The sequence below is a fragment of the Lactuca serriola genome, chromosome 2 (genome assembly GCF_051521515.1).
Source record: "Lactuca serriola cultivar US96UC23 chromosome 2, Lser_US96UC23_V15, whole genome shotgun sequence".
In the NCBI taxonomy this organism is placed as follows: domain Eukaryota; kingdom Viridiplantae; phylum Streptophyta; class Magnoliopsida; order Asterales; family Asteraceae; genus Lactuca; species Lactuca serriola.
Window position 1 is genome coordinate 125,222,492 of NC_136409.1, and position 23,615 is coordinate 125,246,106.

Below are 23,615 nucleotides of genomic sequence, written 5' to 3' on the forward strand. Positions count from 1 at the left end.
CGACAGAAGACGTTTTATGTCCCTCACGCGCCTATCAGATCTTGCTTGCTGAGCTCGAAGTTCCCTTACTTCAGCTTGGGTTTCAACACAAGTTCTCTTTGTAGAGCTGCATTGTGGACCAGAGTCCTTTCATGAGCAGACTCTAGTTGGCGAATGCGGACTGTGTTAACGCCAGAGTTGGCGTCAATCTCCATGACTCGGCCGATAGCTGCTCGACCCAGCTCTGTGTTTCGAGCAATCCTACAAACTATGATGGGTAGGACTCTGTCAGCGGAACCTCCCTCAATGAGGTTGTAGAAGCTTTTGTATCCATTTTAGGGAATGGGTTGACCTTGTTCCTGACTCCATTTATTCAAGTTTGCGGCCCATAGGGGGTGGGTCCTTGAAATGTTGGACAATGGTTTTGGTTTTGAACAACTGAGGGTTGGTTGTTGACTTCTGGCTCTGAGTCATAACCATCAGAAAAGCCTTTAGCTTCATGATCATCCAAAGGGATTGGGTGATCATCTTCTGGTTCTTCTTCCAGCCATCCTGCATTGTCGTGGTTGGGGTAGTACGGGTCTCCGGGAAGATGGAATCTAGCCATTAAATCTACGCGAGAAGAGAGGTATAAGATTTAACTAAGTAGACGATCTAATTAGATAATTATAAGATGATCTTTATCAGTTACTCCAATATTTGTCTAGAGCATACCAGTTATATGTATTCTGGGACATGATAGACCTTCGAATAAGTGATCCTAACTCTAAGTCCACAACCAAACAAGGAATAGGAAGTAAAGCAAAGATCGCAGATTCTAAGTCTATGAGATCCTAGTTACATATAACCTTAGCGTATCCACTAAACAACTATTGACATACTAATAAAGACCTTTAGTTCTCATATAAGTAATTATAGTAACACAAAATACTCCTATAGTATTTGAAGTCTAATGTTCTGTTCTATTGTTCTCATTGTAGTAGTGTCGGTAAGTTTTTAGACTTGTTGCAACCTCACAACCATACTTAGGCACATGCTAATCGCTCATCGGATAATCTAGTTGATCAGGCTACATATTCCCAGGGTTGACCATATGTCTCTAAGTCTACTTGTGCTGCCCAATAATCGTAATACTTTTGTTCTGTCCTAGTGACACTGACTTTAGTATGAATGTAGGTATGTATACTTGGTTACATATTTTATTATTTCAAAGTATAAAAACTTTATCAGAGTATTTTAATCCCGCTTGTGTTTATAGTTCGTATATCTTTTATGGGTTGATACACTCGATTCACTATAAACAAAGCTCTGACACCAATCTGTCACACCCGAAAACCAAAGAACGGCGGAAACCTTCGGGGGTGGAGGATGTCATGTACAGTATCACAACAATGAAAAGTAGTAAACAAACAACATCATCATCCATTGCATTAATAATATAATTTCCAACAAGTGTGTTATGTCAAGTTATATAGACACCAAAAATATACATAAAAAAAAGAGGAATCTTGAACGAGCTCCGTCTTCTCAAAAACCTGGCTCTGGTACCTGTCTACTGGTGACCTAAGAATACAAGTTATTTTGAAAGAGTTTATCAGCTTTAAAGCTGGTGAGATCATAAGTATATTAGTGTCTGTGTTTGTATGAAAGCATTTGCAAGATGTTTGTAAGATGTGATGTATAAGTTTTGTAAAGTTTGTATTTGTTTGAACACTCCTAAAAAACCCTGTGTTTCCTACTAAAAGTAGCCTTCTACCAAGTTATCTAGTATCTGTGTGTGTGTCTCTTGTAAGAGTGTGTATTTTCCCAATTCCGACTATCATTAACCAAAAATATAGTTTTTACATTACCGTGCATCGTGTGAGTGTTCACGAAGTGAATGTAATGGGAAAAATATTATAGTACTGTAGTGTTGTATTAAGTAACTATTGTTGTACTAACTACCTTAAACCAATTGTTATTTAAAGTACCATGTGATCGGCCTGTACCCTGCTACCGACTCAATAGTAAAACGACGATGTAAGAAGCCGTAAGAAATGACATTTGGCACCCGTAGACTTGCAAGTCCCACTGTGGCGAGCAACAAGGTGTAGGATAGTCAATCCAGTATAGATCTATACACCAACTCATATGCTCCCCAATTAAGGAGATTCTGGACACAAAAACGGTCATGGAAGGTAGTGTCATGCCCCATTTAATGGATAACATAACTATATTAATGTATATTTAATGTATGTGCTAGCTGTATTGTGTGTTCTTTCTCTATCTAGCTTGTATGTTAGTTTTTCATCACAGTATCTATCGTGTGTTTCTCGTTATAGTATCTCTTGTTAGTTTCTCATCATAGTATCTATTGTTTGTTATTGATTCATGTATGAACTGACTCTTGGTATGTTTCATTGCTCTAGTAATAGTATTAGTATATCTCTAAACTATACCTATTATAGTTTACTAGTAATGTTGTTTGTGTATATGAGCTTGTTTGTATACCCTTGCTACCCAAAGGTATTGTACTGAATGAAGTAACCTTTTATATCTATATACATATACATAATATATAACTAGGATTCAAACGACCCTCAAACAAAATAACCCTGATACCCTAAGTCCACAACCAAACAAGGAACAGGAAGTAAGGTGAGCTATCAGTCCTAAGTCCTTTCAATCCTACTTATATAACTATATCTATATAGATATACATTTTAATAGAATATAAGTTTAAAAGAGTTTAAGAAACAGTAATTGGCATGTGAAAGAGTTGATACGAGCATTTGATATGTAAAAGAGTTTGTAAAAATGTTTGACATAAAACAGTTTGATAACACAGTTTGAAAAACAAGAAGACCACTTGTTTGGTAGTTATTAATCACATGTGATTGATATAATAACTATAATTGTTCAACTTGTATTCCCCCCATAAAAGCATTTAAAACATTTAGAAGGTTAATTAAGGGGTATGAACTCACCTGTAGTGAGTGGTTTGGATGAACGGATTGTATAGGATGCTAAGTGTCAAGTGAAGACTTGAGCACACACGCATATCCTATTTAACATATAACGATACATATATGAATATAATTAGTGCTTATAACATCTAATTATTGAATTGAAGCTACCTTAGAGGTTAGTAAACACTTATTTTGAAGTGTTACAACCATATATGATTGTATATAAGGGGTATATGGCTATACAAGGGAGTGTATGGTCAAAATACACACTATTTGTGTGTGTGTGGCCAGGGTGTGCGGCCAGGGGGTGTGTGCGGCCGCACACTCCCTATGGAATGCTTCAAAACGTAATTTAAGGCTTTAGGACTCATATAGGAAGGTTTCTTACTTCATGCTTTAGCCTTACATGAAGTTTATTACCATTTTTGGACCTAAAAAGGGTGTGTGCGGCCAACATGATGTGTGTGGCCGCACACCCTTTATGAACATGATAAAATCATGTTTTTCTATCATATCATCAAGTGTTCTTAGCATATAACAAGTTATGATTAGTGTATACACGTTATAGAGGCTTGAAAGGGCGATTAAGGTCCAAAACTAGTGTGTGTTCTTGGTGTTCTTCGTGTTCTTGACTAAAAATGGATGTTTTCATGGATCAGGGCAAGGGGAAAGGCTAGTTAAGGTCACATATTAACTAAACAAAGGATGAATCACTCACTTGATTGAAGTTTGGCATGAAATTTGGATGGTACTTGAGAGAAAATGTGTTCTAGCTTTGAAGAAGTGAAAAAGTGTTCAAAAATGACAAGTGTAGTATATATATGGGAGAGTGTGCGGATGGGGATGGGTGTGCGGCCGCACACTCCATGTGTTGGAGTGTTTGGCCCGATTTTGCTTGATATGCATCCTGTTATCCCATTTCTAGTTTCCCACCTTAATTGTATAGGGTTTAGAACACTCTAATTGACTCTAAATAGTGCTAGAAAATAGCAAAAACGAGTCCAACCATCATTGATTTGAATAAGATTATAAAATAAAATTTTCAGATTGTCACATAATCCCCCCGTTAGAGAGAAAATAGCAAAAATTATCAGCTACAAGGTTCGAGCCACTTCTCAAAGATCAATCTTAGGTCAGGGTATCATCAGCTGAAAGTGAGAGATCAGGATATTGAGAAGACTGCATTCAGAACGAGATATGGACACTACGAGTTCTTGGGTATGTCCTTTGGACTAACCAATGCTCCAACATCATTCATGGATTTGATGAATACAGTTTGTAAACCATTCCTCGATAAATCCGTGATAGTGTTCATCGACGACATTCTAATATGCTCGAAAAGGCAAGATGAGCATGGCAGGCATCTACGGGAAATATTAGAAGGGATGAAGAAGGAGAAGCTTTATGCAAAGTTCTCCAAGTGTGATTTTTGGATTCGAGAAGTCAAATTGTTGGGTCATGTGGTTAACCAGGAGGGAATAATGGTTGAACCAGCAAAATTCGAAGCTGTAATGAAGTGGGAACGTCCAAAGAGTCCCACGGAGATTCGAAGCTTTCTTGGATTAGTTGGATATTATCGACGATTTATCCAAGGCTTTTCTTCGATAGCTGCTCCATTGACAACTTTGACCCATAAAGGAGCTACATACACATGGAGTGAGAAGCACAAAGAAGCGTTCGAGAAGCTAAAGAAGAAATTATGTGAAGCACCGATTCTTTCTCTACCCGATGGAGTTGAAGATTTTGACGTGTATAGCAATGCGTCGGGAGTCGGGTTAGGGTGTGTTGTAACTCAAAGAGAAAAGATGATAGCATATGCGTCTCGACAATTAAAGGAGCATGAAAAGAACTACCCCACTCATGATTTGGAGTTGGCAGCAATAGTTTTTGCTCTAAAGATATGGAGGCATTACCTCTATGGCACGAAGTGCAAGCTTTTCACTATCATAAGAGTCTCCAGTATCTATTTAATCAGAAAGAATTGAACATGAGACAATGACGTTGGCTAGAATTACTCAAGGACTACGACTGTTAGATACTTTACCACCCCGATAAAGCAAATGTTGTTGCTGATGCACTCAGTCGAAAAATCAACCTTTAGATAAAAAGGCCAAGAGCCTTGAGAAGAAGAGCGTTTGGGAAAAATGTTGGTGTTTGGTACAAACCGTCAAGGACTGAAGGTGTTCCAAGAACGGATTTGGGTACCTAAGACAGGAGGAATAAGAGACCTTATGATGGAAGAAGCGCACATGACCATGTACTCGATTCATCCCGGTAACACTAAAATTTATAGGGACCTAAAACCCTACTACTGGTGGCCGACGATGAAACTCGATGTTGTGAAGTATGTAGCCGAGTGTGTGACATGTGCAAGACTTAAGGTACAATATCAAAACCGTATGAGAGTTTAGAGCCTTTAGATGTACCCATGGGTAAATGGGAAGACATCACCATGGATTTTGTGACTAAACTGCCCAAGACGAAGAACGGTCACGACATGATTTAGGTAGTCGTGGATCATTTCACTAATAGTGCACACTTCATAGCAGCCAACAGGAGGTGGTTTATGGATAAGCTCGCAATTGCTTACGTGAAGGAGATAGTAAGAATTCACGGTGTTCCTCTTACGATTGTATCGGATCGTGATAGTCGTTTCACGTCAAGGTTCTGGAGAAGTCTACAGGAGGAATTGGGTACGAAGTTGTGTTTGAGTACAACTTACCATCCGCAGACTGATGGCCAGAGCGAAAGAACAATTCAAACACTGGAATATATGCTGAGAGCATGTACCCTAGAATTCCAAGGTAACTGGGACGAGCACTTACCTCTGGTAGAATTTTCCTACAATAATAGTTTCCACTCAAGCATCAAGATGGCGCCCTACCAAGCTTTGTACGGACATAAGTGTCGTACGCTGTCCTGTTGGCTTGAGGCCGGAGAGAAGCAGTTTATGGGCCCCGAGATAGTCCATGAGACTGCTGAGAAACTGAAGGTAATCAGGGAAAGGATGTTAGCAGCTCATGATCGTCAGAAGAGCTATGCTGAAAAGAAAAGTCGATCGATGACCTTCGAAGTTGGAGATTCGGTTTTGCTGAAAGTCTCACCGTGGAAGGGACTTATAAGATTCGGGAAACGAGGAAAGTTGAGTCAAACACTCTATACAAACACTCAAATAATCAACAAAATTTTGTGATTAAAATTTGAAAGCATGTATAATGCTTATTCAATGACAACAAAATTCCATCAAACACTCTATACAAACACTCAAATAGTCAACAAAAAGTTGGAAACCCTAGAAATCCCGGTTAAAGTCCAATATGGACTAGGATTTCCTTATTGGGCCTAATGGACCAATAAGCTTCCAATTTGACTATTTTGGGCTTAGGACCCTTAAATGGGCCCTAATTGGACCCAATTTCATGAAAACTTAACATTTTGGGCCATAATGGATCCAAAATGAATTGGTTTACCTTAATGAGCCTTATTGGGCCATAATTGATTCAATTAGCTTTCATGGACCATAAATCCATTCTTCTATACAAAATTGGGCCGTGAACACCCCTAAAAGCCTAATGGGCTGAAAATACCAAGTTGGGCCTTATAACTTAGAACTAAGATAATTAATGGCCCAACACTATGAAACTCTTTCCTTCTAGCCCAAGTTCTCGGCCCAACAAAAAAAAAAGAGATTAAGAGAGTTGAATTTTGTGTTGCCACCTCATTTTTATTTGGTGGATAACTAGGCACATTACACTCCAAACATCCAAGTCCTCTCATGTTCCCATGCAAACTCATCTTTCTCTTTCTTTTTCTCTTCTCGTCCGAATGCAACACACACACACACACACGCATCTTCAAACTTCCTTCAAACTCACTCAAGCTCTCAAGAACACCTCTCATTTCTTCATCAAAATTTCTAAGATCTTGAGCATTTTAAGTAGGATTTTCCACAAGAATCATCATCATAGGTAAGTTGATTCTTGGATCCATAATCTAGTCTCTTTATTTCATCAAGAATCTCTTCTAAACTCACACAAACTCATGATCATACTCCTAGAAACCTCTAAGTTCGAGATCCACCAAAGAAGGCTTGCTAGGATCGAACTCTTCCATTGCTTTCTTCAAAATCGTGAGCTACTAAGCAAGGTGAGTTCATACCCCCTTGTTTTCGGTTTTTACTTGTTTTTGGGGGGAGAATACAAGTATTATGTGATGATCTATGTGTGTTTGCATGCTATATGTGAATTCTTTAGTTTTTGGTTGTGATAATTTGAAATATTTGTTATATTTCGAGATCTATAACAAAAAGGGTGAAATAATCATGAACAAAAACTTGATAAACAAACATACATCATAGATCTAAGGGCTCTTAAGTTAAAGAGGTGAAAAACAAAACCAAAGAACCTTACAAGTGTCATTTTTGCAAAAATAACAAATATTGGGTGTAAATTGTAAATTTTTGGTTTTATGGAGGTTATAAGTTGTTTATTAGTATAAAAGCTGATTTTTATGAAAACCATACTTTTTAAAGGGTCAAAAACATAAAATTTGGCATATTGGGCTTTAAGTTGGGCCTCACGAGATATTGGGCCCAAGGTTGCGAAAAAAGGAAATCTTGAGGGGTTGAAATGGAAAACTTAACAAACTATGATTCTAAAACGTAAATAAACTTTTTCAGGGGTTAAAAATGAATTTATTACTAAATTGGACTAAAAATGCAAAGTTTTTGATTTTAGGGTCAAAATTGTAAAACTTACAGAAATTGGGCCAAAAATGTAACTTTTTGCAAATAAAGGCTGGAAATGACAAATGCAATAGTTTTGGACTGAAATTACTATTCAAATAAAGTTTGGGTGGAAAATGTCAATAAAAATGGTTTAAGGACCAAAAATGTAAATTTTCATAAAAAGAGACTAAAACTGTCATTTTTATAGAAAAAGGTGCCATAATGGTTAATCTAAATGTTTTTGGGCCAAATAAACGATTATAACTTTTGGGGTTAAAAATATCAAGTTTATAACGCATGGTTTTAAAAATATATATACATATAATAAAAACTTCGTTATAAATCAAACATTAAAATCTTTCGTTATTGCGAATAAACATTTAACATACCACGAATACCAACAATACGAACTTAAACTCGATAAAACATAAGCGATTCAAAAGTTGGCCTCAAATACCTTCTATATGTGTTATTGGGCCTTTGTGGCCCAATATCATGTTTATTGGGCCCAATATATTCACATATGTTTATTGGGCCTCCTGTGACCCAATTACATGCCTATGGGATCCTCAATGGCTTTTACATGCTATTGGGCCTTAGTGGTCGATTGGCATTGCTAGAAAGGTCCAAATCAAACATATGCATGATGGGCCAACGTGCCCGTCTCATACTCGACAGCCTATGATAACATACATGAGTAGTGGGCCTCTGTTGCCCTCTTCTCTTCGTATGTTAGGCTTATCTCTGTTATTCAAGTAAACATGAAATTAGGTTGATAAACAAGGTTATTCAAATTCAGTTGGATTTTATTGGGAGATAACAGGTGACATTATTAAGTGTCGGTCGTAGTCTGTAGTTATAACCAGAGTCTCTTGGAGGGAGAGCGGGAGTTTGTATATAGGGGTGACTCCCTCATACCTGAGCTGTTCACTACAGTTAGACTCGGCTAGTCTAGGGTGACAAAATCTCAAATCAATTCCGACATTCGCTAGAATGCCAAGACAGACGAACTAGTCATTATTATGCATGGTTATAACCACTCACATAGATATCCAACACCATCTAAGTAATCAGGGGAAAACATATTCATTCGTTGTGATGATACAATAATACAAACTATCATACTATTTATATCGGAAAACATCAGGTTTTCCGGGGGAACAACATTATTCACTCCTATAGACAACAACTATAATACAATAATCAATTTTGAATAACAATCACTTTTACTTGTTTTGAAATCACATACACATGCACTTATGGGATCATCGCATCTTTTCGCAAGTAGTTTTTGTACAGAAAATATCGGATTTTCTGGGTTTTACAAACAATACAAACTAATTTTATATCAAACATGCTTATGAACTCACCAACATTATATATGTTGACGTTTTCGAAATAACTTGTATTCTCAGGTAACAGATAAGTTGAAGAGCAATACTAAGTGTGTTAGGATGTTACATTTTGAAAATTCTCAAACAATTTATGTTATGGATGTGTAATGTTTAAACAATGTACTAGATGTGAACAATGACAGTTGTACTATCTAATGTTGGTGATGTATGTGTTGTTCATGTATATTTATTGTGATGATATTTCAATTTAAGTCACACGAACCCCCGGACGTTTCCGCCGTCTGGTTCGGGGGTGTGACACTCGTCGAGTCCCTCCATACCTCTTTCTCATTCAGATGTTTTAAGGCAGATTTACAACCCGAAACTCTAGATCTAGCCTCCCAAGGCTGACGTACCACGTAAAGCTGCAAGCTTTACGTCCATGCATGGCACTTAGGGCTTGAAATGCCAAAACAACTTTCATTTAGGGTCTTAATCAAGAAATCTCTTCTGTTACCTGGGACCTTTGGACTCTAGGGACCTCACAAGGTCCAGATCTGAAGTCTCAATCTCTTGGTAAGCTCAACACACTCAAAGCCTCAAGGAAAGATGGAATAAGCCCTAAAACTCCATAAAATGATACGTAATCAAACTAATGAGCAAGGTGGAGACCTTTTTTTACCTTCAACAGAAGCTCTAGATGAAATAACACCAGATCCAACTGTTGGATTAGTGTCTAAGTCCATAACTATTTTGGTATGTACTTGACCCGATGATGCATGGTCCTTTTGGGTTGCCTTCACCAAAGCAACTTGATAGGATGAAACATAGAGAGAAAGGATTAAATATGATTTATTAATATATTACGAGAATAATATATTAAAGGAGAAATCATATTGTTTAATTAATATTAGTCAAGAATTAATAAGAATTGAGTTTGTGACTAAAAGACATTAATTAAACTAAGGGACTAGAACTGTCAATTGTATGATAGTTGAATATTGAGCTAATGGACTCCATATTAAAGGGGTGGACGAATTCTATGGGGAAACCCATTAGAAATCGTCCAAGGCCTTTAAGGAAGGAGCCCATGGGTTGCTTAGGGCTTAAGCATCCAAATTAGGGTTTCCTTGTTAGATAACCTTAATAGCCTCACTGTTTAAAGGACCTTATAGCCCCAAAAACGGTGTGAACTAATTGATTAGGGTTTCCACACGTTTTGGGCAGCCTCCTTCTCTTCTCCTCTTCATCCTCTTGCTCTTGGTGTTTGTGAACCATTAGAGGAGTGACATTTGTGACTCTAAGCTTTCTAAAGTCAATACAAGAAGGATTTGAGATTGTTATTGCTACATAACAATCAAGGTATGATCTAAACCCTAATTTATATGTTATATTGATTATCATATGCTAGATCTAGGGTTTATAGTCTTGGATGAATTGCATGTACAATAGAGAAACATAGATCCAAGCATTAGGATTTGTATGAGCACATAGGATGTTCTTATGGCCAAAACCCATCAGTGGTATCAGAGCCTTGATTGGTTTTGTCACACCCCCAAACCAGAACGGCGGAAACGTTCGGGGGCGGAGGATGTCATATTCAGTATCATAACAGTTCATAGAAAGGAAAGTATACACCACCATACATATATAAAGGTTTTTAAAATGTTTACATCATTGTATTCATTACATGCCCAAAAGATAAAAGCATAAACATCTTTCAAAAGAAATAATTAACGCCAACGCGTTAATTCCCAAAAGTTGATTTCCAAACCTGCTTAGCGGTTCCCTGAGAATACAAGTTATTTCAAAAAGAAAGTGTCAACAGTTAAGTTGGTGAGTTCATAAGTAGTTTAGAAAGTTTGTATGTCATTACAAATTGAGTGTATGTTTTCCAAGAAAATCCCTTATTTTCTTATAAAAGTGTGAAATGCATGAGAATATATGTATTGAATAATATGGATAGTTAAATGAAGAGAATCCCTTATTTTCCTATTAGTTGTTTGTTTTATATACCGGGAAAATCCCATATTTTCATAAAGTGATAGTTAGCCTAATGTCCCAGACTAAAAACCGAAAGCAAAATACATGCCTTAGGGAGTTAGAGCATAGATTTATATAATAAAACCTATTAGAAGATTTCAGTTTGTTAAATGAAGAATAGTTTTAATAACTACTCATTCATCAATCAGAAGTACTATAATAATTGTATATCCGATGAGTTTTATAACCATACTAAACATAATATGCCTGTAGCGACGTTCTTCAGGCGTCGTAGCGTTATGACAAACTGTCACCCCAAAGGACGGACTGTAGCTAACAGTCAGGGCGCGGGATCATGACTTCCCGTATAGATATATACACATTTGACACATTCTCCGAACGGGAGACTCTGGTTATAGACAGGACTTGAAGCGGTACCTTTTAGCAAAAAGGTATTATTTAAAGATGTACACGTCTCACGGATTCTCAACTAAGTATGTATTAAAGTAGTAGTTTTGTATGCAAAGTTTATCCTTTTTCACAATGTTCGACAATGCATAAATCATAAGTTTTTAAAATGTATTAAAACGGTTTAGCAACGAAGGATGCTTTGGAATTGCTAAATACTTTGTATAAATCTAGTGCATGCAAAATGTGACAAGAGTTTTCACATAGTAGTAGTGAATCACAAGTGATTCATTCGATAAAAACGAGTACAGTGAAACTTTATGAAATACACGATAATAACTGTATGTTTACTTGTATTCCCCCCTTAAAAGCGTATAAAAAGCATTTAAAATGTATTTAAAATAAATGTGTTTGTAGGGGTATGAACTCACCTGAAGGTTTGAAGAAAGCGAGATGGAAACCGGGCAGAATTTCGTCTCGGGAAACGGATTTTTCTCGGGATTCTCGGGAGTAAAAACGATCTTCGGGACTTGGGCTAAATGACCAAGGCTTCGGGTTAGCACGGGCACGGAAAACGATGCAAAACGCAAGAGAAACGAGAGGAAATGAGCAAGTTTTCCCGGAACCCTCGCATCCCTTTTATAGGGGCTGAGAGGCCTCGGTACGCGGGGTGTACGGGCGTATATGGGGCGTACCCGTGCGTCATGCATGACCGAGTCCTCGACTGCCCCGGAGCTCGGATGGGACGGGGCATAGCTCGCATAGGAGGCGACGTGGTCGAACCGAGGCCCTTGATTTGAGTACGCGGGGCGTACGAGGGTACGCAGGGCGTACCTCGGTTCCATCTGCTGACTCCTCTTCGGATATTACCAAGAGTTTAAAATTAAAAATATATATTGATTATTTATTAAACTTCAAAAATTCATATCTCCTTCATACTAACTCCGTTTTCGACGTTCTTTATATCCACGTGTAGGTGAGACTAAGATCTACAACTTTCATTTAGATTCCGTCGGCAAATTCCGAAATTATTTTATTATTTATTTTTAAAAGGCCGTGTATAAGGAATTTCTTTAGAAATTCACAACTTCTTTATCTGACGTCAGTTTTTGCCAGACTTTTTACCGCTGAATTACCATTGTCGAGACCTTCGATTCTCGTTTAGGTCATTCCGGCCAAAAGTCGCTCGATCTCCGATTCGAGTTTTTAGCTGCCTGCTGCTAAGCCGAACTTAAAAAAAATCATAAATTCAATTTACGAAGTCGGATTTGGGCGTTCTTTTTATGTACTTTTGCAGTTTAACGATATCTATGACTTTCATTTAGACACCTAAGGTCAAAAAGTATTTTATTGAAACTTTGCGTTTTTACGTAACTTCATATTGCCGGGTTTTGTCGGAAAACTTAGAATGGTCATAACTTCTTCGTTATAACTCGGATTTTAGTGTTCTTTATATGCTTGGAAATATTAAGACGATATCTATTACATAGCGTACTCCAACCAGAGCTTTTGAATACTTCATTTTTCGATGGTATCCCAATTACTTTTTCCAAGAGGTTACAATACTCGATTTTCAATGACCTGAAATGACGGGTTGTTACAGATTTCTATTGTATTGATGCATATTTGATCGAAATCAGCACTGAAAATCGAAATTTTTTGCTTCTGAGTGTTTGACTCGCCGAGTCACTTGGTGCACTCGCCGAGTCAGCTGTACTCGACGAGTCCAGGTCCAGACTCGACGAGTCAAAACGTCTGACAGCTCATATTCGCGATTTTCTTCCTGTTTTGGCTTTGGATAATTACCATAAACATGTTTTTGTTATATGGTGGTTGTCGAGGCCAACACAAATAATAACCCTAAATATTACACACTAAAATAGTGTATAGTAGTAAAGGGATCGAATCCACGGAGATTGGTTCAATTTATAACTCTATGAAAAATATCTTTGTAAAAATACTTGTAAAATAACAATAAAAATAAAATGGGGGGTTTTGGTGTTTTGAAATACTTGAAACAAACTAGAATTAACTATGATTTAAATAGACAAATGCAACAAAAATAAGAGTTTGATGTAAAATCAATAAGGGAGAGATGGTTGACTTAAAGTTTCCTCACTTTGACTTTTGATGAACATATCATTAGAATCTAATGGTGCAATACTTTGATTTAAATCCTTAATTTGGCTATAGTAATCCAAGGAGCTTGAGATTACCTAGACTTTTCTTAATTGTTGAAATGGATAGAGAAGCTCATAACAATTTCCTTAGTCAAAGTCACTAATTCCAAATAGCATGTAATTAGTGAAAGTCAGCTAGCATTAAGAACCAAAAAGTCACCAAATCCAAGAGGGGTCAAATGCTTTCACCACCATGTTGGAGGAAATGTTTTTATGATTGTGTGAAGCAAAAACAACACAAAAATCATTTGTTGCTTGCTAATTTGAGGATCATTTACTTAATCAAGAAATTAGCCAACTAATCACCACAAACACATTTAAACTCATGAATAAAAACATACTAGTAGTGATAATATGATAAAACACAAAACATTTCCATAAAGATTTAAGAACAAGTTCATGAATTCTTCAACATTCAACAAAAGTTCAAAGGATTCAACAAAAAGTCAACCAAGATTAGTTTAGCTAAGCATGGATAAACTCAAAGAAACTAAGTTAGAGGAAATTGTACCAAACATTTTCAATAATCAAGAGGTGAAATCAAGATGTTCTTGAGGTGTTCTTGGCCTTCAAAAGCACTCCAAACTCCAGAGAGAACAAGTCAAACTTGGACCTTCAAGATAAGGCTGAAGAGGAACACCAACCTTCCCAATATAGAGCTCTAGATAAAATCCCGAAATTGCCCTTGTCAGGAATCCACGCGGGCCGCGGGTAATCTTATGTGGGTCGCGGGCTTTAATGACATTTTTGGGCTTCTTCAAGTTTTGGGCCCCCACAGCTAATCCATTGGCCCAGTTCGAATCCAATCAGCTCCTAGCCCATTTTTCTTCAATATTTCTTCAATTAAAGCCCAATTTGTCTATCCACATCACTCAAAACTTCCGCAAACTCCCAAATATTGATCTTGCACACTCAAGAATTCTCCCGCGTCTTTCAAATTTAAAGCTCAATTCTTCCAAGCCTTCAAGCAATTGACAAGTCCACCCCATGAATCACCTTCATAGCCATCAAGCACGAAATCCCCAATTCCCTTCAAGCCCAATCGCCTCCCAAGAGTGCCGCCCCGCTAGTTTCCAAGAAAATATGCAATAATGCTCAAGAAACTAGAAAGTACCCTGAAATGGTCATAAAAATAACAAAAGGGAAAATATGCATGGAAGTTAACTAAAATGCGAATGAAATGTGCTAAAAGAAACTATAAAAAGAAGTAAATAAAATGAAACTATCAAATCACCCCAAGCTTAAACCTTACTTGTCCTCAAGTAAGACAAGACTAAATGAACTTGGGACGAACTACCCTAGAAATAAAAAGAATGGATAGTACCATGGAACCTGTTCGATGTTAGTCAACATGGTCAGAATTGATCTCGCTGCTGTCTCACAACTTTTTCATCCGATGGCAATGGGACCATAAACCACAGCCAGGACAACTCCTTTAGGTGAATAAGGAGGGATGGTCAGTCGTAGTCTTAATGGAACATGCATACAATGAAGAACATCTGTAGTAGGGAGAAAGCAACTGGATGGGCTCGGGTGGAGCTCTTCTTTAAGTGCACACTCTGTTCTCACATTTTCCGGTTTCTCTCATGTGTAACTAGGTTTAATCGCTCGGGCACCGTTGTAGGAATCAGTTCACTTAGTGTTGGCCCAAACCTCCCGTAGTATCCGACTCGACAGTCTCTCTAACATCACCAATTTGCGAAAAAAAACAACTTAATCTATATACAATAAAACAGACCTATACAAATGAATATCAAATGCCGGGTGACCAAGATGTTGGGAAATTTGTTCAATAATTGAACCGGCCACCTATCTAAGATAGTTGCAACTGAAAATTTGCGTGCTTCCTTTTGCTTTTTTTAAGATACTTGAAGGTAATGTATTAACTATCAAAATTTTTAACAAGAAACCCTTTGACTCAAAATTTGGTTCCCAAAGGTGTGTAAGTGGAACCGAAAGGGTAATGATATAATCCGAATGGCCTAAGTGTGAAAATGACCATGTGTGGAGCATAAAGATGTAATGTAATCTCCTTTTCAAACTTGTGGTTTTTCAAAGATAATGAAAATGTCCAAATGTGGACTAAAAGACTCTCTAAAATTCTAAGAAAATCACAAAAAGATATGGTGATGTAAAGAGACCGGATATGGATTCTACTCGGGGACAAGCACCAATGCTTCATCCTAACAGTTTAAACATGATCAAGTGTGATCCTCTCGACGGTAGTGACCGCAAGGCTAAGAACATCCATTGCTATAATATATCCTACAGTTGTTAGTATTGTATGCATAATTTTTCATGAAACTACCTGGCAATGATCACTTATCCCTTTAAGCTACCAGCATCTGATCCCAAGTATGAAATCCCAAACTGCAGCCAATGGTCCCGGTTCGATGGGTGAGATAGCAACAAGATCCTAGACCAATAATGATACAATAAATGTAAACCTGTTCCATGGTATCCAAGAGAGGTGAGAATAAACAGACAAAAAAATGCATGAATGCTAATGCCTTAGGCTAAATGCTATGCAAAAATATAAAAGGTGAAAAAGAAGAAAATAAGATCTTTTTGGAATTTTAAATAAATAAAAAAATGAATGAAAATTAGCTTAATACTAAAATGTTATGCACCCTAGTTAAAAATGCATGAAAAAGTAAAAGATAAGGGAAATGCCCCACCCCAAGCTTAAGAACAAGCATTGTACTCAATGCTTAGGGAAAGGGCGGAAATGACCTAAATCGGAGGGTCGGGCGGCGGGAAATGCCTGTGACGATAATGGTAGTCCCATATATCTTGGACCTGGCAGGAAATGGGAGGGAAGGACTGCTCCAATCGACCAATACGACTCGCCACATCTTGGATGGCTCTCGTATTTTCTTGCGTTTGGTTATCGATGCGCTGCACCATAGAGAACATGGTGGCAAATTGGTCAAAGAACGTAGGGGGAAATATGGTGGGACTTCGTGTCCCCCCTATTGCTGCTGCTGAAACTGAGGCTCGACGAATTGTTGTGCATGCTGAAACTGGTCATCCTCATCATCTACAGGTGGAGGGTAGTCTGATGGAATGATCCATTGCTCGGGATCGGTTGGCTCAAAACTCCCTATATACTCATGGGGGAGAATGAGGTATGGTTGGTTGTCAAGAATCCACATGGGACCGACGACCGAATCCCGGATGAGTTGCATTCGGCGAAGTGCGTTGCCGTCAAGGCTAGAGGGGCCGGAAGCCTTCTCGAATGGAAGAGTAGAGAGATGAAGTTGAAGCGGTGGTCGGGATGCAATGAGGGTGATTAATCCCCTAATGAAAATGTCTCCTTTGTCCATAGTTGTGAGGTTGTAACACTTGGTGAAGAAAAAGGAGGCAAAATCAGGCCGCAGACCGTTCTCAGGAGTCATGCACCAAAGATAAAATAATTTCACCTTTGAAATTTGTCCCACTTCGGAGTGGGCGAAAATGGTGCATTTGAGAACTCGATGCGCTAGGCACAAACATGGGTGGATTATGGAGGAGGCCTTTGATGAAGACGATGAATATTGTGGCTCGTTGGTAATTTGTTGCCAAAATTAATGCTCATTGAAGTTTTCGGGCCATGGGTCATGTTGGTAATATAGGTTGTCCACTGGAGTGCCCATCAGGGCGTTCACGACCCGATGCGGTAGGGCTCATTTCTCACCGAGCATTTGGAAGGTGCAGTTTGGGCTTCCTCCTCGGGATTGAATGTGGCAAGAAATTCCAAGGTGGGTTCAACATAGGTGGCGGCGCGGTTATAGAGGAATTGACCCCACCCGATGTTGTTAAATAACGTTTGAACTCCATCGAGCACCCCAAGACTAGCAAAAGATTCCCTATGGATGAATTTTGTTGACTTGACTTGACGCTTATTTGAAACGAGAAAATCATAAGTTTTACGATCCTTGTGATTCAACAAACGAAACGGGGGATCCTTGGATTTTCCTTTCGACCCTCCTTTAGAGGAAGTTGCTCCCGTCCCCGTTTTTGCACGCTTTGACATTTAATCGGGACAAAATTTTACCAATAATAACTTTCAGCCACAACAAAGGCACACAATACCAACAACAAATGGGAAATTGGGATGTAAACAATCAAGTTAAAGGAATGAGATTACCCAATTTCTTAGACCCGGGATGAACTAGTGCCACCAAAAAGATTTCGTCAAGACATACCCCAAGCTTGCAATTTTGCTCTATATTTGAATCTTTAATCGCTAAAACAACCCCACAAACTAGCTTCAAGATGACTTTCCGGCGAATGGAGTGGCGGCACCTGGAATTAGATGGAAATTTTTCGTGAGATTTTGCGGAAAGATTGGTATGGTTAGAAAGCTCTTGATGAGAGAAACAAAACCCCGTGCTCGGAATCTCCAATGGTGGCCGGAGTTGGCCGGAAAACGCGAAAGAAGGTGGTGGTGGGTGGCGGTGGCACCCTGAATTCCGGCCACAGATCAGACCGGAATTTGGGTGGGGTTTGTAGAGGATGAAAAATGGAGAAGAATGGCGGTGGTTTCGCGAGATTCCGACCGGTAGAACTCCGGGAAAATGGATTTTTGTGAGATGTGGGTTTAGTGTTCTTGAGCTTCTAAAGAGAGAATGGAGGAATTTGTTAGGTTAGAATGAAGAAGAAAGGTGCTGGAGGGGTTTAATCCTTGGTCAAGGAAGGTCAAATTCGGGTCAATGTTTGTCAACTCATTAAACCTCTTGGTCAACGAAAGTCAAGGCAGTCAACAGCTCCAAGGAAACAGTTAAGCGACCAACACGCGGGCTGGGCGCGGGCCGCGTGCTGGCCGCGTCTAGTCCCCAAAAATGGACTTGTCCAACAGCGAACAAGAAAGGAATCTGCGCGGGTGGAACACGGGCCGCAGGCAGGCCGCGGGAACTGATTTGCTCGAAAAAGTTTCCAAGTGCTTCGAAAATCCATGCGGGTCAGGCTCGGGCCGCGGGCTGGCCGCGGGTACTGAATTAAGTTTGAGCTTTGGCCTACGCGGTCTAGACTCGGGCCGCGTGTTGGCCGCGTCTACTTGCTAGAAAACCTTCTGAACTTTCTAACCTTCCACGCGGTCTGGGCTCGGGCCGCGGGCTGGCCGCGGGTGCTGTTCAAAAATCTGATCTTTTGACCTAAGCGGGCCGCGAGCAATCCTTCATGCATCTTACGCGGGCCGCGGGTATGCCTGCACATCAAAAATGAGATTTTTCCAAAAAACTTGATTTTTAAGCCAAAACGATCCCCGTAAGGCCCGGTATCAAAATTTTGACAAAATTTGGAGTAAAACGGGGAACGATTGGTGAAACCTTTCAAAAATTTATTTGAATCCCAAAAAAAACGCTTTGCAAAATGATTTATTTGAATTTGAAAAATGGTGAAAGCACATTGCTTTCCAAAAATGCCCTTCTTTAACGTCTTTTGCGAGACGTCTTCCTAGCTTTCTTCAACACATCGGGACATCCAAATGGATGATTTCAAGGGCATTAGCATTGAAACCTTCATAGAATGGCTTCAACCGGTGCCCATTGACTTTGAAAATTTGTCCCGTCTTTTCGCTTTGAATTTCCACCGCCCCATGGTCAAAGGTCTTAATCACAACAAAAGGTCCAATCCATCTTGACCTTAGCTTGCCTGGAAATAACTTCAATCGTGAATGGTATAGTAAGACCCTATGCCCCGTTTTAAAATGCTTCCAGGTGATGGACTTGTCGTGGAAGAGCTTCGTTTTCTCCTTGTAAATCCTTGTGTTTTCATAGGAGTCGTTTCTCAATTCTTCTAGCTCTTGGAGTTGAAGTTTCTTATGCCTTCCCGCCTCGTCAATGTTGAAATTGCATTGCTTGACCGCCCAAAATGCGCGGTGCTCTAATTCGATGGGAAGATGACATGGTTTCCCAAAGCCAATCTGAAGGGCGACATTCCTATCGGGGTCTTATAAGCAGTCTGATAGGCCCATAAGGCATCGTTAAGTCTCAGACTTCAATCCTTCCTTGTCGGATTCACCGTTTCTCTAGAATAGACTTCACTTCACGATTCGAGACCTCCTCTTGACCATTCGTTTGAGGGTGGTAGGCGGTAGAGACACGATGGGTCACGTTGTACTTTTTCAATAAAGCTTCCATCATTTTGTTGCAAAAGTGCGTCCCTCTATCACTAATCAAAGCCCTAGGCACACCAAGTCTCACAAACACATTAGATTTTAAAAACTCGATAACCGTTTTGGCATCATCCGATCTTGTGGCTTTGGCCTCAACCCACTTAGAAACATAGTCAACCGCGAGCAAGATGTAAACGTTGCCAAACGAAACAGGAAATGGGCCCATGAAATCAATCCCCCATACGTCAAAAATTTCACCAACAAGGATTGGATTTTGGGGCATTTGGTTCTTTTGCGAAATGTTTCCCGTCATTTGACACCATTCACAACTTTTGCAAAACAAGTAACAGTCGCGTGACATGGTTGGCCAAAATAATCCACATTCAAGAACTTTTCTCAAGGTTCGGCTAGGTCCAAAGTGTCCCCCATAAGCAAATTCATGACAGAATTGCAAAATAGATTGATGCTCTTGTTGGGGTACACATCGCCTAATGATTTGATCGGGACAATGTTTCCACAAATAAGGCTCATCCCACACATAGTATTTTGCATCACTTTAGAGCTTTTCTTTTTGAGCATGTGTGAATGTGTCAGGATACCTTTTTGTGACCAAAAAGTTAACGATATCGGCATACCAAGGAATAGATTGAGTAAGGGAAAAGAGATGCTCATCCGGAAACTCGTCCTGCAACGGGAGAGGAGTTTCATTTGAAGTGATCCGACTTAGATGATCGGCCACGAGGTTCTTGCATCCGCTCTTGTCCTGGATTTCCAAGTCAAATTCTTGTAATAGTAGGATCCACCGGATGAGTCTCGGCTTTGCATCTTTCTTTGTCATCAAGTACTTGAGAGCCGCATGATCCGAATACACTATGACTTTGGTGCCAAGTAGATATCACCGAAACTTCTCCAAAGCAAACACTATGTCCAATAGCTCCTTCTCCATGGTAGAGTAGTTGCTTTGAGCATTGTCTAGTGTCCTTGATGCATAATAGATCACGTGGGAGGTCCTCCCATTCTTTTGACCCAAAACGACGCCTATCGCATAGTTACTTGCATCACACATGATCTCAAAGGGAAGATCCCAATTTGGTGCTTGCATGATGGGAGCGGATGTAAGCAACTCTTTGAGCTTGTCAAAAGCTTCTTTGCACGCCTCGTTGAACTCAAAATCAACCTCCTTTTGCAAGAGTTGGCACATTGGTCTCGTTATCTTTATAAAATCATTGATGAACCTTCGGTAGAAACCTGCATGGCCCAAAAAAGAACGAACTTCTCGAACACAAGTTGGGTAAGGTAAGCTTTGAATAACATCAATTTTGGCCTTATCTACCTCAATCCCTTTTTAGACACAATGTGATCCAAAATGAGACCTTGACTCACCATGAAATGACATTTCTCAAAATTCAAAACCAAGTTTGTTTCAATGCATCTTTTTAAAATTTTTGTGAGATTGGTCAGACATTCTTGAAAAGAGTTGTCATATACCATGAAATCATCCAGAAAAACCTCAATTAGGTTTTCAACATATTCCGAAAAGATACTAACCATACAAAGTTGGAAAGTGGCCGGGGCATTACACAATCCGAATGGCATTCTACGGTATGCGAAAGTGCCAAATGGACATGTAAAAATTGTCTTTTCTTGGTCCTCCGGTGCCATCGGGATTTGGTGAAAACCGGAGTACCCGTCTAGACAACAATAATGGGATTTCCCGGCCAACCTTTCTAACATTCGGTCAATGAAAGGAAATGGGAAATGATCTTTTCGTGTGCTTTCATTGAGTTTGCGGAAGTCAATACATACTCTCCACCCGTTTTGCACACGGGTGGGGACCATCATACCTTTGTTGTTCTCGACCACCGTGATTCCCGTCTTTTTTGGAACGACTTGCACCAGGCTCACCCACTTGCTATTCGAGATTGGATAGATCATCCCCGCATCTAGGAGCTTCAAAATCTCTTTTTTGACCACTTCCATCATTGGCGGATTCAACCTTCTTTGTGCGTCCCGTCTCGGCTTGCATTCATCCTCCATTAAGATCTTGTGCATACAAGTGGAGGGGCTCAATCCCTAGATATCCGCAATCGTCTAACCCATGGCTTCTTTATGCTCCTTCAACACCTTGACGAGTTGTTTTTCTTCAAATTTGGTTAAGTGAGTTGAAATGATAACCGGAAGGGTTTCATTCTTTCCCAAATAGGCATACTTCAAGTGTTGAGGTAAGACCTTCAATTCCAATTCGGGTGGTTGAACAAGGGATGGGGGCAATTTTGTATGAGTTGGGGGCAATTCAAATTGCTTGACATCTAATCTTGTGGATTTCTTCATCTCCATTTTATTTACCAACTTCTCAACTTCCGGATCCAAAGAATAAAGCTTTAATTGCTCGGCTAGCTTCCCACAATCGAATCCTTTGCTTAAGATCATCTTCAATATATCACCGTTAGATAACTCGAACAATTCTTGAGTAATTGGCTTGACAACATCAACAAAGTACAAAGATGAAACATCACTAGGATATCTCATGGCATCATAAATATTAAAACTTATTGTTTCACCATCAAACTCCATTGTCAAACTTCCCGCATACACATCGATCTTTATCCTAGCCGTCTTCAAAAACGGTCTCCCAAGCAAGATTAGAGCCGATTTGGAGGACACTTGCTCATCTAGATCAATCACATAGAAATCCGTCGGGAAGACCAATTGGTTCACTTGCACTAGGACATCTTCCAAAACGCCTCTAGGAAAGACACTTGATTTATCCGCAAGAGAGATTATGACACCGGTTTCACTTAAGGGTCCGACATTCAATGATTCATACACCGAATAGGGCATGACATTGATAGAGGCACCAAGATCAAGCATAGCACTACTAAAAGTGAAATCTCCAATCTTGCAAGGAACCGTGAACATTCCGAGATCTTTGCATTTGGGTGGAAGTTTCCTTTGTAAAACCGCGGATGCGTTTTCATTCATCAAAATTTTCTCATTTCCCTTCAACTTCCTCTTGTTGGTACAAAGTTCTTTCAAGAAGTTTGCATATCTCAGAATTTGCTTGATCGCATCAAGTAGAGGGATGTTTACTTCCACCTTTCGGAAGGTGTCCAAAATCTCTTTCTCCTCCATATTCTTATCTGAAGTGGCAAGTCGGGAGGGGAACGGTGGTTGAGTGGCTATTGATGTTACTAGAGGGGTAGACTTCTTTGGAACTCCAGCTTGTGCATCATTCTTGACTGTAGGTTCTTCAATGGGAATGATCTCTATTTCTTCCTCTTCCCTTGGCTTCTTCTTTGAACTACTTTCTCCGGCTTGTTTGCCACTTCTCAAGGTCACCACATTGACATTTGGGTTCTTTTCGGTTTGAGAAGGGAATTTACCACGGGATTCCAACTTTCTTATAGATGTAACTATATCTCCCATTTGTGCTTCAATGTTGGAGATACTAGTCCTAGTCTCTTTTTGGAATTGTTGGGTACTAGTGGCTAGAGATTTGACAATGTCTTCAAGAGACATTCCGGAGCTACTTGGTTGAGATTGAGGAGGTTGTTGATGATGATGTGGAGGGTGCGGTTTGGGTTGATAGTGTGGTTGTTGATGTTGGTATTGAGGTTGTGGTGGTGGATAGGACGGTCTAACCAATGCATTTTTAGGCAATGGTCTTGAGTTGTAGCTCATGTTGGGATTTGGCTTCCAACTCGAATTATATGCATTTTGGTAACCGGATGGTTTGTTATGGTAGTTTTGGAACTCTCCCATGGCATTCACATGTTCTACATCTTCTTGAAGGATGGGACACATATTCGTAGGATGTCCCATTATTGCACATATTCCACAAACCATCACTTGTGGAGTTTGTCCCATGGCTAGCTTTTGGACAACAGAGGTTAGATCTTTTATTTGAGACTCAAGATTTGATGTTCCCACTTCATTGACTTTGTGTTGTGTGTCTCTCTT

The 23,615-nt window shown here is 39.5% G+C and overlaps 1 protein-coding gene across 1 annotated transcript; it reads right to left on the reverse strand.

The window, feature by feature from the left end:
• Positions 1-21,746: 21,746 nt before the first annotated feature.
• On the reverse strand, positions 21,747-23,081 carry LOC145089556 (uncharacterized). The gene has a single exon (XM_079027978.1). It carries the CDS (start codon positions 23,079-23,081, stop codon positions 21,747-21,749), a length of 1,335 nt encoding a protein of 444 aa, XP_078884104.1.
• Between the last annotated feature and the right edge of the window lie 534 nt (positions 23,082-23,615).

Bases quoted from the DNA above. Each gene is read 5' to 3' on its own strand.
- LOC145089556 (XM_079027978.1), bottom strand. From the start codon at position 23,081: ATGGGAGATATAGTTACATCTATAAGAAAGTTGGAATCCCGTGGTAAA.